The following is a 17,357-nucleotide window of genomic DNA, read 5'->3' as shown; positions in this document are numbered from 1 at the left end:
GAGAAGATGGGAAAAGTGAAGGGATAAAAAAAGGTTGATGGTGAATAGAAGATTTGCATGCTGAAGAATACATACCCTGTTTGGCTACAATCTCGATAGGGCAGGACAGAAAAAACACTATAGAAGGATCTTCTGCCACTGATAAGGACTATCCTATAAAGACAAAATGATACATAAACTAATTTAAGTGAACTCTGTCAATATAGAGGTCAGGACCACAGGCAAAGATGGAGAGATACACAGCAAATAAATTATATTTAATATTATGTCATATTACGTATACGAATGTATATGAAAGAATACGCAACAAAGATTAGAAAAAAGAAAACAAAAAGAAAAGCAAACACTCTTTAAAGTAAACTTTTTTGAGAAACCACCGAGAAACTGAATATATTTACAAAGAAACAAAGGATTTGAGAATGGAATATTCTGCCAAGGCTTTCAAGTTCTTATATTTCCTTCAGAAGTTCAGGAACTGCTAATAACTGATCTGAAGCACAAAATAAACTAAATAATGGATCAAAGCACAGCTGGAGAAATATATATTTTTTTATTTTTTTATTTTTTTTTCGCTCTCTCACACATCAAACACTGCAGTTAGCTTTACTAAAACAAAAGTCAAAGACTGCAAGTGTGTGTATTTGATAGATATTCTCAAAAGCCTTAAGGAAAAACAATGCTGGTCACAACCTCTTGTTTTACAACACACCCATTCACATTCAAATTCAGATAAAAGAGAGCATCTGGCAAACACTAAACACAGATGATAATAATAATAAAATACCCACTAATAACATGCCTAAAATGTTTGGGTTTCAGAGAATGTCTGAATCTTAAAAGACCAGAGGGTCAGTTAGGGATAACACACACACACACACACACACACACACACACACGGTGAACGTGATTTCACCAAGTACAACATGTTCCTGGATCAACATCTTTGTTGATCCTGGAAAGACATTTCAGATTTGAGGATTTATGTCAAGTTTAGGCTTACAACCAGGGTCAGGTGCTTCTACATCAGTGTTATTTCACATCATTTCCTTCTGATTTTAGGGAAAACTTATTGGTAGTTATATAAGGTTATAGGGTTAGGACTACATTTTCAGACAGGACTGTTGTTCCAGAATCAACTAAATATGTTGACCCCAGGAACACGTATAACTTGAAGAAATCACTGTGACGCAAATGACACGACTTTATTAAATTGGAAGAAATATGATGTTTGCATACTTGGTGTCCATGATTATGCTGGGAAAATTCCATTAAAAAGGGAAATCATTTTGTAATAAAATCTGTGAAATCTATGGATAAATTCAGGGGGAGTGTTTCTCTCAAACACTTGGTGCGTGTGGGTGCTGCTCTTGGCGAGATGTGTGTGTGTGTGTGGGTTGTTGGGTAGATGTAAGAATACCTTCCATTGCGCATATCATGTTGTCTTATGTTTTTGATGAAGTGGACCTTCTTGAAACTCTTTGGTCGGGGTGAACCAGACAAAGTTCGGCATCTAGATGAAACAAAGCAGCATCAACACTGTTCATGAAAAAAAAATATATATATATAGCAAATTTCGGCTGCCTGACTTTATTTTGTCACAATATTCAACTATATTATCACCCAGCTCTTTATACAAAGTTGGATATATAAGTATGTCCAACTCGATCTGCTTACGTAGGGCGATACATAATACATGGCATATCGCAACTGCTCGATTACTGGTATCATTATACAATATTATCACCCATCTCTAATCTGCTAAATGTGACTAAGGCATGAAGATATTAATATATTCTAAATATTAACATCATTTTCTGTAAAGCTGCTTTAAAACAATGTATATTGTGAAAAGCACTATAGAAATAAATTAGACTTGACTTATGACCTTATGATTTTCTTACACTGTTATTGTACATCGTTATTTTTTTCCTCTCAATTTATTTATTGTTATACAAGCGTTATCCTAGTGTAACTCCCTCCAAGCACTTCTAGTAAACCAGAAGTCTCGTTAAAGATTAAGTAAAACAATTGTGTTAAATATAAACTATGTGCAAATGTTTCAAAATCATATAGGACAGCGCTAAAATCACTTTTAAAAGTAAAGAGATGCATCTAATGTTAACTGAAGGAATTATTAAATGGGTAACCCTAGCAATACTTAACCACAATTTGGCAGAATCAAACAATTACCATGTAATGTCTCAAGCTGTTGAGAAGTTTCTGCACAAAACATGAATGTTCCTACTGGTAAAATACCTGCGTAGAGGGGCGTTCTCCTCAATATCCTCAAGAGTCTCCAGTGAAGAACGCTGGGATATTAGTCTCCGCCTGCAAATTAACAACAACGGTGAGATTTTGTTTTGCTCCATTCATTAAAATCACAGCCATGAATGTAAAAACTTCACATTTTCATATATTCCTTGAACGACATGAAGGTAAGCACATTTCGCTTCGTTTGATTGAATGGGAATAGGGAACGTTGCAGGCAAGACTCGAACCAGTGATAACCAAATGTCTCCATTTTGGTGTTTTAAAGTCGGACTTATGCCTGGTACACATTGTACGATTTTTGATTTCTGTGGTCATGGCTCCTACAACCTAGGCCTACATCTATTGGCTAGCCAATAAAAATGCAGCACGAAATGGCGTATTGATCAACGCGACATGGCTCTAAAACTTAAAACTACTTACCTCAAGCTCCATTTGCAAAATTGGCATTTCAAGTTGGCCTCTTTTCCCTATAGCCATGTCCGCATATATATTCTCCTCTTTTGCTTCCTCCTCTTTTTTTTTAAGCACATAAAAACCACAATTGCCAAAGTGCGATTCATTTTGCTCTATTTGTTTTCCACTAGCGCATGCTGATGACATTTTATTCTTCTATACTACCTTGCGTCGTAGCCTACGATTCAATAGGTGACATCATCGTACAGTCTACGTACATGTCGTACCCGAGTTTATTAGATGTACAGTGTGATTTGTAATGATCTTATAGGATTGTCGTGATCAGTATTACATTAGGCATTACATGTGCCATGATTAGACCTACACACTCAACAAATAATCAATTCATTACAGTTGTTGCCACACAATAGGCTCATGTACAAAAATAGCACAGCATTTCACACACCACCTATCGAGTCAAACATATAACCAACTTACGAATTAGCACACTGCCAGAAAAAGATTAGTTGAGAACAACATTAGAGCATTACTTCAAATCCAGGTTAAAGTTTCCCCATCAGTACCAAACCTTTTGTGTTTGACTTTTTTTGCTGATGTAATATGAGATCACACACAGAATGTTCCAGAAACAAGCCCCTGTAAGAGGATAAGTCGCAGCTCCAGCACAGATTTCAGTTACATTTTTCACATAACACATTCCTTCTCACAGGCTGAGGTAATGAGGAACATATATTAGTCTGCTGATAAGGTACAACACACATGGGAGATTGAGAAAATGCCTCATAAGCAACACTTGTTTCTATTTCAAGACATTATCATAAGCTGTTTTTCACACACTCTGAGCTTGAGTTCTTGAGTTCTTGATTTTTGCTTTTCAGGGGCAGATAGCAGCTCCTTGTTGCAAAGACCTGTATCTGTAGAAACGTGGGCTGATGAATGTTTGTGTTCCTGCCAAAAGAGCTCTGAATTCAGACCAATAACAGACACCTGATAAGAGTGTGACTACTGTGAAAGTACACTGTATGTAGAGTTCATTCAACTCTTCTTTCTATTATCTTCCACATTTAAAGTCATTTCTTCTTTTTATTTTATTCACTAACTAACTCCAAGATCAAAGAAAAAAATGCGAAGGTTTGCGAAAATATTGCTCCATTGTGCAACCAAGTGTTGAGAACATTTTCATTGTTGCACTCTGACATAGGCATCTGTTGACCTGACAATCTCAGAGAAATTCAATTCGATGTATAACCGATTTGAAACTGGCTCTTTACACACCCTCTTGTATTTTTTTATTCATCAAACACTCCATCAAATCTTCCTCGAGCAGCCTGAGACTTCCACGCACTTGTTATGGTGCATTCCATCTCTCCTCGTAAGTGGGAAATTCCTAGTTTCCAGTAGGAACTTTTAACTGGAACGCCCCTTTAAGTTTGAGTTGCAACAACCCTTCAGAATCCATTATGGCCGCATCAACTGTAGTGAAACAGCAGTACTTTATTGTTTATTAGCAATTTTGTTTGTCTGTGTCCACACTTGTAGTTTGGTTCGCTTGGTTCGTTTGGTCTGGACCAATTTGGGTTTTTTTTTGCATTTCCATTTTAACACCGAACCTAAAGATAACAAGCCTATAGGGATATGTTCACAACCTGATTGGTCTGCTTTTATTTCACGACGGAACTTACCAAACATCTAAACAATGAGTGTTCTGGGATAAATATGCTTGATGTATGTGCGTAGCTACATATGATGGTATTTTGACCAGCTGAGAGCTTGTGAAGAGCTTATAAAATGTGTAAAGGAGTCGAAACAGCGGCAGGAATCCCTCCGTCACACACACAAATGAAGATCTGCTGTGAGGAGACGTGGTTCTGATGCCTGTACCGAACTGTGATGGGCAACAGTGACAATGACGAGAAAAAACAGGTTTGCTTGAGCATTCTGTCCTTTTTCGTTTCACATCTTGTGAGTCTTTGTTCGGTGTTGTGTTCATATTTCATTCGAACCGCACCAGAGTTGGTTTAGAAGTGGACAGAGACTTGACAGAGGTCTCGATCCGCTTGTTTGATGGCACCAGGGTTCAGATGGCAGGGTTCACACTTATTCAAATGAACCGCACTAACAGAGCAATCGCACCAGGGTTTGTTTTAATCGAACCAAACATGGCAAGTGTGAACACACTCAAACTCAGTGGTGCACACAGTACTATCCAACCTCTATTTGTGGACATGACATTTCAGTGCAAAATACTGCTTTTTAATGAGTTTGTACTTAAAAAAAGCAAGCACAACAAAGATTTGCCTGGACGCGTCCATCTTAATTTTCAGACCCGTTTATAGGAATGCGCTCGTAGGTGGAATACGGTCAACTCGTATCATTCCCAGCACCGACATCCCTCTTCCGAGGTAAATGGAAAGCAGCATTAGTGTCACTCTGGGCAATGACGGTTACATGAACACTTATAGCAAGTGGAATAATCAGTCTGTGATTAGCATTCATCAGAGAATAAGGCAAAAGGTGCATAAACATATTTGTAAGGTGAGCCTTGACTCTCACAAGATGTTTATGTCTCTCACGGTGTGTTTGTAGAAAGCAACTGAACGAGGCCACTTCACCAGCAGTACTTGCCTTGTACAATAACACCAGAGAGCACAGGCTGCCCACAACAACACCTCAAACTTACTCCACATGGCAATCTACATAAACTTCCCTTTGGTGTATTTCAACCACTGTTAGTTTGGTCACATTCCCAAGGAAACACAACATACTCTAGTCCTAAAAAGCAATGTTTCAAGGCATGCAAGGCATGTTGTTGTGTTCTAAAAAGTGTTCAAAACAACAGCACGTCACGCTGCTTTCTCAGCATTGCTGCCAGGGGGCGCTATTATAGTGTGTACAGTACCTGCGTCCCATTTCATATTTCAAACTATTCTACGCTGTTTTGTAGAGTATGTAGTGTGAATAGTGTGTTCTGAAAAACAGTGAGGCGTAGTGCACTATAAGTGCAACCAAAAAAATGGGAACAGACACTTAAGTTGCAGCTTTTTTTGTTGTTGATAAATTACACATCAGGTCCTTCAAAAAGAAAATGGCAAATGCTTCAGTGTAGCAAAAAAACATTCCTTGTTTTGAAGGAATGATCTTCAGTTTGTAGAAAATCTTTCTGAGATAGTCGAAGTTAGCAAACTGTTGGCGTGTTAAAAGCTGGTTACATCAAAAACACATGTGGTTGATTGCACAGTCAAAATAGAGAACTTTTTTCAAATATTTTTTTGCACCTTGGAATCTATTTCAGGACTTCAAAATCTGTTTTGCGTTCTCGAGCCGCCAGGCACTGTTGTTGTGCGGATGAGCGTGCCGGAGCGCGTTAAGGGTTTTCTGTTAGACCGGTGTCGTGTTAGCGGCCCCTAAGTTAATAACTAATGATCTTTGCAACGGAAGTGAATCAATCAAAACTAACTTTAGCTGGACAATAACTTTATTCTAGAGCTGCTGTAAAGACAAAACAATCTCTGGTACTGTAATTTCCTATTATCACTGTAAAGCTGCTTTGAAACAATCTATATTGTTAAAAGCGCTATATAAATGAGGGTGACTTGACGACACCACTGTAAAAATGCTGATTAATCCAGTAATGAAACAAATTAAGTATTTACGAGTGAGTCATTGAATCATTCACTCAAACCAATTTTTTTTTTTATAATTCATTCCAATTAATTCAACATATTAAATAGACTGCTAAATAGTTTGTCAAACCTCTAACCTTTAAGCAAATTTTATCTATCATGATCTCTATTTCTGTACTTGTTTCGATCTTTACAAGTTGGAATTCAATACATATACATTTAGATATTTAGAAGTGACATTGATAAGCTTATTATTTTCAACAAAATAAGCTAACAGCCAACACAAAATACAGTATAATAGCAATATAATATAACAATATAATATATATATAAATGAAAAACAAAAGCAAAACACACCTGATGCACATTCTTTATTTTCTAGAAGTAGCCTAGCGTTTAAAAACCTTGCTGTACTTTTGTGTAAATGAAGAGAATCATTTAGAGAACCACCATACTGCTCCGACGCAAGTGACTTGAAAACCCATCTTTTATTTCTGCCAGATCTGCTTGCCAGTATTACACAACAGCATTTCCTTGAACTCAATCTTTAAAATAGCACCATTCATTGTTTTAAGTGCGGGATTTAATCCTGTAAAAGTCCTTTGTTCCTGAAAATTCTCAGGAAAAAAGCAATGCAACAAGCCACGACGGCACGTGGTTTTTTTTGTTGGTTTTTTTAAATCATGACTTGGCGAACATTTGCCTGGTTGCAATTTCCACCACATCCAATACTGGTTTCACGGTTTGGTTTAAAACCTTATTCTAACTCCCTTTATTTCACTGGGAAAAAATGTCAGCATAATCTTTCAGCAATGCCAGCTAACCGCACAATAGAAAGGAAAAGGACACGCTCCATCCAAAACATGGCCTGTTTCAATGGTTATGGAACACATCCAATAATGAGTCTGGAAGAAATGTCAATGTTTGGTTAAGAATAAGTTAGGTGCAATGCTTAAAAGATTTCACAATATGTGGAAAAAGAAAAACCAAAGATCTTTAGGACAAAGTAGATCATAAATGTGTCCCATTCATGTGCTCTAAAATAAATTCACAGTATATTCCTGAATATAAGTTTCTGTAATGCAACACTAACTTTTACTGTAGAACAAAAACTGACTTCATAGTGAACAAAAGTATGAAATTATGTAACTGATGTAACACAATAGTTACTGGTGGTGTCTGTATTAAAGTAGTCTAAACTTTATTTATTTATTTATTTATTTATTTATTTATTTATTTATTTATTTATTTATTTATTTATTTATTTATTTCTATTTGCTGCTATTTTGCCATGTTCATTTTATTTTTATCTAAAATTATGTCTGTTGATCTCTCAAAGTCCTGTAACAAATTGTTCTCCACTATCTGGGACAAAAATAATTAAAAGTAAATTAGGTCTACGTTTCCAGTCAAAGGCTATACTGAATACTAATCCCTATAATGGTAAGACAACAATTTTACACTTATTTTCACAACACTGATTATTTTGTTTTGTTTTTCGGTAACACTTTACAATAAGGTTCATTAGTTAACATTAGTTAATGTATTAACTAACAATGATCAATGCATTCGTTAATGCATTCGTTACAGTATTTATTCATCTTTGTTAATGTTAGTTAATAAAAATACATCGGTTCATTGTTTGTTCATGTTAGTTCACATTGACTAATGTTAACAAATACAACCTTTGATTTTAATAGTGTATTAGTAAATGTTGAAATTAATATTAACTAAGATTAATAAAGGCTGAAGAAGTATTGTTCATTCTCAGTTCATGCTAACTAAGGTAGTTAACTAATGTGAACTAATGAACCTTATTGTAAAGTGTTACCGTTGTTTCTTCAGTAATTTGATCTGCTAAGGCAGGAAAAGACTTGTCCTGCATTGATTTCCCAGTAAAACTACGAATACAGAATTATTGTAAATTACAGCCAATCCCTTTCAAATTTTTGGAGCGCTATACTTAGTTGTCTTGGAGAACTATTGCAATCGCGAGGCAAGATTTAGTTGGCACCAGAAAGACACAGGCCATTTACTCAGATGTATAGCTACCCATTAGAGCGCAAGAATTACGTAACACCACACTCTTCACACAGCGAGACCTGAACGGGTAGCAATAATGCTTTTGTCTGGTTCGCCCAATCGAGGCAGACCGTCTGGTATAGCTTAGACAGAAGGCCCTGAAGAACAGGATCGTATAGGGTGTGTGCGCCTACATGTTTTTCGGAGGCATGTGCCAGCACATGAGAGGCACGACTACTCTGCACAGTCTCTCTTCACAGGCTGCTCTTGGCAGCGCATCTAAAGGTTTCGGTCTTCCTGGCGGAAAGTGGCAGCCCATGCAGGAGGGGGTCTGGGAGAGGAAGTGGAGGTCAGAGGCAGGGAGTGGAGGGAGGAAGAGGGGGAACGGAGTCGGGGCAGAGACTGGGCATCCTGCCTGGAACCAGTGTTTGTTTCCAGCAGCTGCCCATTAAGAACAAGTCCCACACTGTTTAAAGCTCAAGTATGTAATTGTTAAAATACTTTCTCCTATCTGAGCTTAATATGAGGAGACGACTATACACGGTAAAACAAAAACTAAAAAAATCGGTGAAATTTACGGTAAAGAAAAAAAAAGCTGTAGTTGCCAGTAAAATTGAAAAGTGTAAACATGCTCAGGTGAAGAAATGAGTTTAGTTGAACCAATGTAAAACGAAGGGATTGTTTCAGGAAAACTGTTTGAAAACAATCATTGACTAGCTAAAATTACACACTTCACCTTTAAGAAAAAGTATGCATTTGTGTGAATTATCGAAATCAGCAGGTGAGTGTGAAAATACAACTGTCCTCGTAACAAATACGGCTTACTTCGAATATGGCAACTTCATCTTGAAGCTAAATGAGAAAAGTTGCATATAAGTTGTGCTGCCATTTTCTTTAAGTAATATTTCAAAGTAAAAGTTGTCAAAATTATAACAACAGCAATTCAATTACCACAAAGCTAGTATCATAACGTACAAGGTGTCAGATTTTGAGTAAATAATGGCTTCCACTTTGTCTGTTAAATCAAAGAAAGCTGTCTTATGGCCTCAAAAAACAGAATAAAACACGTAATGTGGACTACTTTTATGATACTTTTGTTTTTGTTGTTTTTACAGTATGAATAATCTCTAAATTCTGCTAAATATCACATGTTCTCAGTTAAAACATCTAAATATGTTCTAAAAATGATTTTAATTTTTGGGTGAACCATACCTTTAAAGATATATTAGTATAATTTTTTGTAAAAAAAAATAAAAATAGGTAACACTTTATTTTACAGTATTTTGTTACACGTTACACATATTAACTATAGTAATAACTATAAATTATGCATAATTACATGCAACTAACCCTAACAAATCCTAACCCTATAGTAAGTACATGAACTTCATTAATATTACTATGTACTTAAATGTATAATTACACTGTAATACTGACACCTTAAAATAAAGTTTAACCCAAAATGTATATATAATGAGCGAGTGCATCATGAATCCATCTTTCAAACTGTGAGTAACTACGGTACGCCTATAATAAGGGTTTATATTGACTGACTATTTAAACAGAAGTAGCTCCGGCTACAGTATTTTTCTATAAGACACGTGGCAGTTTTGTTTATTAACTGCTAGAGCGCCAAAAGTTACATAAGTGTACCTTTAAGAGGTTTTTCTATCTGATCTGACCTTTAAACATTTTACTGATGAACCCTAGACAGAATGATTCAGACATATTCAATTTGTTTGGAGTAAAACCAGTTCATGTAGATGTTAGGTCATGAAGTGCATTTTGACCCACCTTGCACAACTAAACCAACAGCAGACACACAATCATTAAATGAAGCAAGAATTAGGTTTCAGGTCAGTTCAGTGCCGCAGTGAAGCTCTGAAACAGTTACTGTCCTGAGAAAATAGTTGTGCATTGAATCAAATTTGGTTATGTGTCATTGTTACAGTGTAATTATATATTTAAGTACTGAGTAATTTTAAGCAACCACATGTACTTACTATAGGGTTAGGGTAGGATTAGGATTTGGTTGAGGGTTAGTTGCATGTAATTATGCATAATTTATTGTTATTACTATGGTACATGTAACAAGGACACTGTAAAATAAAGTGTTGCCTAACATTTCTGTAATATGCTGTAGGTCCAATTTCTTATACAAACAAAATATACTACCTATATTCACAAAACCCTTCCCTGCTGTCTCTCTGGCTCAATAACAAAACAACTGAACAAAGGACGTCCAACTCGGAAGCATGGCCTCTAGAGTCTCAGATTACAGCATGTTGATGTGTTCGGATTAAAGCACACAAAGCAGGTGCAGAAGTGTGTGTGTGTTGCATGCTAGAAAGAGAAAGTAAGCGATCATGTAACGCAAACGTTAATGAGTGTAGATTTGGCTGTGCTTTGCATGCCTCTGAAGCAACAGTTAGAGCAAAAGACACTGGCTGTTTGGCTGAGATTGAAATGTTGTGGTTATGTTGGTTAGAACTGAAAGTAATGTGCCCTGCTGACACTTCGGTGTCACCACCTGCTCCTCTCCGATTAGACACACTTGTCACTATGACCATGCTAAATATATGATGCCGGGACTTTAAAGATACTGGCTGCAGTGTGTTTTTCTTCAATGAGGACATTTCGGAGAGAAACATTAGGGATCTTCACATCTTAATAGTTCAGAATCAGAATATGAGGATTATTACTGCTACTATAGAGGGCCATTAGAAATAAAATTAACCAGATAAACCACAGCTGATTAACTAAAAGTAATTTAATCTGTATTGAAAGATATCTTTTAAATTCTTGTTTAAATGTTTTGGTCCCACTGCGAAAGAGCTGAAGTGAAAAATTCACCCATGCGAATGGTGTCATCAGCTGTATCCACAGAGAGAATGAAGGTCACTTCAGGATATTAATGAAGGATGTACTGTAGTAAAGTCTGAATGGAGTTTATTGATTGATTGATTTTTTTGAGGGACTGTGTTTAATGTGTCTAATGGGGCCATTAGTTCAATGGCAGCTAATCTCCTATTTCAATAAAGTCTAGGTAATCCCTCACTTCACAGCTTTTATAATGTGTATTCCTCTAAGGATATACCTGTATCCCACTTTGACACACTTCTATCAGTTCATTGTATCAAACAAATTTTTTTTTTTTTTTTTTTTTTTTTACATAAGTACATAGTAGTTAAAGACACCTGATATAAAGTGGGACCAACTACACAGGTGTAAATTTGATGTACTGTACTGTCTGGATTTATAAAGTTTGAAAACTATAGACCGTAACCAATTATTTATTTTTTTTACAGTATGATGTTGCAATGCAAGTGCAAATGTTTGAACTTTGCAGGTCTATCACCATTTTATGTTATTATTATAGAATTGTGTTTTTCACCAAAAACTATTTAGACACTTATGCCACACTTACAAATGCATGAACGCTATTATATTCAATATATTAAAGGGATAGTTCACCCAAAAATTCATGTCATTAATTACTCTCTCATGTTGTTTCAAACCTGTAAGACTTTCATTCATCTTCCTAACACAAATGAAGATCTTTTTGATGAAATCTGAGAGCTTTCCATCCCTCCATTGAAAGCTACGCAACTACAAAAAGTTCATAAAGAGATCATAAAATTAATCCATATGAATTGAGTGGTTTAGTCCAAATTTTCTGAAGAGACACGATTACTTTATATAATGAACAGATTGAATGTTTTGAAGCTCAAACGTGCTGCGTAATACGAGAATCTTGCAGAAGTTCTTGCAGAAGCTCAAACGTGCTGCGTAACACAAGAATGAACCTCATTGGTTCTTGCAGAAGCTCAAACGTGCTGCGTAACACGAGAATGAACCTCATTGGTTCTTGCTGAAGCTCAAACGTGCTGCGTAACACAAGAATGAACCTCATTGGTTCTTGCAGAAGCTCAAACATGATGCGTAACACGAGAATGAACCTCATTGGTTCTTGCAGAAGCTCAAACGTGCTGCGTAACACAAGAATGAACCTCATTGGTTCTTGCTGAAGCTCAATCATGCTGCGTAACACGAGAATGAACCTCATTGGTTCTTGCTGAAGCTCAAACATGATGCAGAACACGAGAATGAACCTCATTGGTTCTTGCTGAAGCTCAAACGTGCAGCATAACACGAGAATTAACCTCATTGGTTCTTGCAGAAGCTTAAATGTGCTGCGTAACATGAGAATTAACCTCATTGGTTCTTGCAGAAGCTTAAACATGATGCGTAACACGAGAATGAACCTCATTGGTTCTTGCTGAAGCTCAAACATGATGCGTAACACGAGAATGAACCTCATTGGTTCTTGCTGAAGCTCAAACATGATGCGTAACACGAGAATGAACCTCATTGGTTCTTGCTGAAGCTCAAACATGATGCTTAACACGAGAATTAACCTCATTGGTTCTTGCTGAAGCTCAAACATGATGCGTAACACGAGAATTAACCTCATTGGTTCTTGCTGAAGCTCAAACATGATGCGTAACACGAGAATTAACCTCATTGGTTCTTGCTGAAGCTCAAACATGATGCGTAACACGAGAATTAACCTCATTGGTTCTTGCTGAAGCTCAAACATGCTGCGTAACACGAGAATGAACCTCATTGGTTCTTGATGAAGCTCAAACATGATGCGTAACACGAGAATGAACCTCATTGGTTCTTGCTGAAGCTCAAACATGATGCGTAACACGAGAATTAACCTCATTGGTTCTTGCAGAAGCTCAAACGTGCTGCGTAACACGAGAATGAACCTCATTGGTTCTTGATGAAGCTCAAACATGATGCGTAACACGAGAATGAACCTCATTGGTTCTTGCTGAAGCTCAAACATGATGCGTAACACGAGAATTAACCTCATTGGTTCTTGCTGAAGCTCAAACATGCTGCGTAACACGAGAATGAACCTCATTGGTTCTTGATGAAGCTCAAACGTGATGCGTAACACGAGAATGAATCTCATTGGTTCTTGCAGAAGCTCAAACATGATGCGTAACACGAGAATGAACCTCATTGGTTCTTGATGAAGCTCAAACATGCTGTGTAACACGAGAATGAACCTCATTGGTTCTTGCTGAAGCTCAAACATGATGCGTAACACGAGAATTAACCTCATTGGTTCTTGCTGAAGCTCAAACATGATGCGTAACACGAGAATTAACCTCATTGGTTCTTGCTGAAGCTCAAACATGATGCGTAACACGAGAATTAACCTCATTGGTTCTTGCTGAAGCTCAAACATGCTGCGTAACACGAGAATGAACCTCATTGGTTCTTGATGAAGCTCAAACGTGATGCGTAACACGAGAATGAATCTCATTGGTTCTTGCAGAAGCTCAAACATGATGCGTAACACGAGAATGAACTTCATTGGTTCTTGATGAAGCTCAAACATGCTGTGTAACACGAGAATGAATCTCATTGGTTCTTGATGAAGCTCAAACGTGCTGCGTCACACGAGAATGAACCTCATTGGTTCTTGCAGAAGCTCAAACATGATGCGTAACACGAGAATGAACCTCATTGGTTCTTGTGGAAGCTCAAACAAGCTGCGTAACACCAGAATGAACCTCATTGGTTCTTGATGAAGCTCAAACGTGATGCGTAACACGAGAATGAATCTCATTGGTTCTTGATGAAGCTCAAACGTGATGCGTAACACGAGAATTAACCTCATTGGTTCTTGCAGAAGCTCAAACATGATGCGTAACACGAGAATGAACCTCATTGGTTCTTGTGGAAGCTTAAACGTGCTGCGGAACATGAGAATTAACCTCATTGGTTCTTGCTGAAGCTTAAACGTGCTGCGGAACATGAGAATTAACCTCATTGGTTCTTGCTGAAGCTCAAACGTGCAGCGTAACACGAGAATGAACCTCATTGGCTCTTGCTGAAGCTCAAACATGATGCGTAACACGAGAATGAACCTCATTGGTTCTTGCTGAAGCTCAAACATGATGCTTAACACGAGAATGAACCTCATTGGTTCTTGCTGAAGCTCAAACATGATGCGTAACACGAGAATGAACCTCATTGGTTCTTGCTGAAGCTCAAACATGATGCGTAACACGAGAATTAACCTCATTGGTTCTTGCTGAAGCTCAAACATGATGCGTAACACGAGAATTAACCTCATTGGTTCTTGCTGAAGCTCAAACATGCTGCGTAACACGAGAATGAACCTCATTGGTTCTTGATGAAGCTCAAACATGATGCGTAACACGAGAATGAACCTCATTGGTTCTTGCTGAAGCTCAAACATGATGCGTAACACGAGAATTAACCTCATTGGTTCTTGCTGAAGCTCAAACATGATGCGTAACACGAGAATTAACCTCATTGGTTCTTGCTGAAGCTCAAACATGATGCGTAACACGAGAATTAACCTCATTGGTTCTTGCTGAAGCTCAAACATGCTGCGTAACACGAGAATGAACCTCATTGGTTCTTGATGAAGCTCAAACGTGATGCGTAACACGAGAATGAATCTCATTGGTTCTTGCAGAAGCTCAAACATGATGCGTAACACGAGAATGAACCTCATTGGTTCTTGTGGAAGCTCAAACATGCTGCGTAACACCAGAATGAACCTCATTGGTTCTTGCTGAAGCTCAATCGTGCTGCGTAACACGAGAATGAACCTCATTGGTTCTTGCAGAAGCTCAAACGTGCTGCGTAACACCAGAATGAACCTCATTGGTTCTTGCTGAAGCTCAAACATGATGCGTAACACGAGAATTAACCTCATTGGTTATCACACGTCAAGTGAACATGACTGAGCTTCTGTTTACCACAACTGATGTGTGAGTTGATGAATGTTTATGTGAATAAAAGTCTAAATTCAATCTGTTCATCATCATCATCTAAAGCAATCAAGTTTCTACAGAAAATTTGGATTAAACCACTCAACTTATATGGATTAGTTTCACAATCTCTTTATGAACTTTTTGAAGAGCCATAGTCGCCCTTTTGAAGCGCCTCAACGGAGGGACAGAAAGCTGTTTCCTTTGACAGTATGAAAAAGGAAAACATTTTTTCATTTGCTTTCCGAAGATGAACGAAAGTCTAACGGGTTTGGAACGACATGAGGGTGAGTAATTAATCACAGAACTTTCCTTTTTGGGTGAACTATCGCTTTGATCCACCATTCCCATTCCCATTCCCATTCACTTATCCCATTCCAGATCCACCAAAGGAGGGAGAGCATTTTCACATTTAGCTCCAAAACTCTGTAATAGCCTTCCTGATACTGTTCGTTGCTCAGACTCGCTCTCCCAGTTTAAAACTAGATTAAAGACGCATCTCTTCAGCCAGGCATTTATATAATATTTTTAATCTTACAGTTAAATCCGGTCTCTAGTTCATAAACGCCAGAGGAGAACTGGCCCCCGACTGAGCCTGGGTTCTCCCAAGGTTTTTTTTTCTCCATTAGGTCACCTGATGGAGTTTTTCGGTTCCTTGCCACTGTTGCCTTTGGCTTGCTCAGTTGGGGATATTTGGGGATATTTAATTTAATTAATCAATCAACGATACTATTGATCAGCATTACCAAACGTGGACGTTCCACTAGAAACAAACATTGATGTATTGTTTTAATTTAATACTGTGAAGCTGCTTTGATACAACCTATGTTGTGAAAAGCGCTATATAAATAAACTTGACTTGACTTGACTTTGAATATGAAACTGAATTAGGCCTACATTTATTTTAAAGAAAGATGAAACTCTCTTTTTTTTTTTTACACAAGCAAAATGCCCAAACAACAAAACAAAAAAAGTTAAAACAATAGGCTACTGATCAAAAAAAAAAAGTCAACAGAAATTGTGTGGTAGTCAGACGTTAGTGGAACATAGTTTATTTATGTGAGGATCTACCTGTGTGAACTTGAGGACATCAATTGGTTAAAACAAAGCATCTGTAAAAATGACTAAAATGTGACGTCAGCACAAATGCCACTTGGTTCCATAACAGAACAATATCAATGCATTCCTACAAGTGAGCTCAGTAAAATCGATTAGATTAGTTGGTAGATCTGCAAGTACTGAAAATGAACAACTTGCATGTTAATAACTGCTGTAAATAATGACGTGTCCGCATCTCAATGCATAAGTTTACCTGGATCTCTGCAGCTCCAGAGCAGAGTTGGCAATCTGCCCTCCATCTAGACAGCCGTAGTTCTGGCTGGACTGCCTGGAGTAGGACACGGGCAGGATTCCCTGAGTGTACGTCTGGAGTCTCCCTCTCGTAGCCGGTGGGACAGCTGAGAAAGGGGAGCTGAACACGGCCTGGAGCACCTGAGCACCGCACACATCCCCCTCCGCACCCGCACCGCACGCTGGAGGAGGAGGAGGAGGAGCACCAGAGGCCGGGATCCCAGCCATGAAACCAGCAGCTCGGGCACTGCTGAGAGCCTGGTTCGCTGCCTCGGCCAATGCCTGCTGGCCCACTGCAGAAACCAGGCTCTGTCTAGTCCTCGAGCTGTCCTCGTCCTCGGTCTGACTCTCCCCGTCATCCTGCACTGGTCGTCCGTCCAGAGAGATGTTGCTGAGGAATGAGAGTGCAGCTTGTCTCCGTCGTGGATCTATCGCGCGCTTCCGCGTGTGCTCCAAACTGGAGGGCTTCATCTGCAGCGCGCTCGCCATTACGCGTGGGATAATGCGTGTTTGTCAACGGAGAGGGTTCATGGTGATTGTTTGGATGTGGGGTGAAATTGGTGGTCAAAACGCCATGGCGTTGGCTTTTAAGTGCCTGCTGTGTTTTACTGTGTGTGTATGTATGTGTGTGCAGAAAAGCTGGGTCACGTGTGTGCAGTATTGTGGCAGCAGGAGCTTTGGTCTGACCAATAGGGATTCATTAGAACGAGGCGGTGTACCAAAACACAGTGAGTCGCCTATCTAGACAGCATTCTGAGCGATTTCGGAATTCGGTTCAAAATTCTAGACCGCAGTCGTTTAGTTAAAGCCGAATGTTTTCTGAGCACGACCACTATGCTAAAAAATGTTGCCT

The 17,357-nt window shown here is 38.3% G+C and overlaps 1 protein-coding gene across 2 annotated transcripts in view; it reads right to left on the bottom strand.

Moving 5' to 3' along the window:
- cables1 (Cdk5 and Abl enzyme substrate 1) overlaps positions 1–17,156 on the bottom strand; it is a gene marked incomplete at its 5' end in the record, with an annotated part of 33,373 nt that extends 16,217 nt beyond the window's left edge. The window contains 4 exons of one of the 2 annotated variants that reach the window (XM_079876025.1): positions 76–153; positions 1,418–1,510; positions 2,257–2,328; positions 16,467–17,156. In XM_079876025.1, coding sequence (XP_079732151.1) covers positions 76–153; positions 1,418–1,510; positions 2,257–2,328; positions 16,467–16,993 — 770 coding nt within the window. The remainder of the gene's footprint in view (positions 1–75; positions 154–1,417; positions 1,511–2,256; positions 2,329–16,466) is intronic. The other variant, XM_079876026.1, reaches the window with a different exon arrangement.
- Between the last annotated feature and the right edge of the window lie 201 nt (positions 17,157–17,357).

Source organism: Squalius cephalus (assembly GCF_949319135.1).
Source record: "Squalius cephalus genome assembly, chromosome: 7".
NCBI classification, from domain to species: Eukaryota; Metazoa; Chordata; class Actinopteri; order Cypriniformes; family Leuciscidae; genus Squalius; species Squalius cephalus.
The sequence above is the reverse complement of the archived record's forward strand: the minus strand, read 5'-3'. Positions and strand labels throughout refer to the sequence as shown.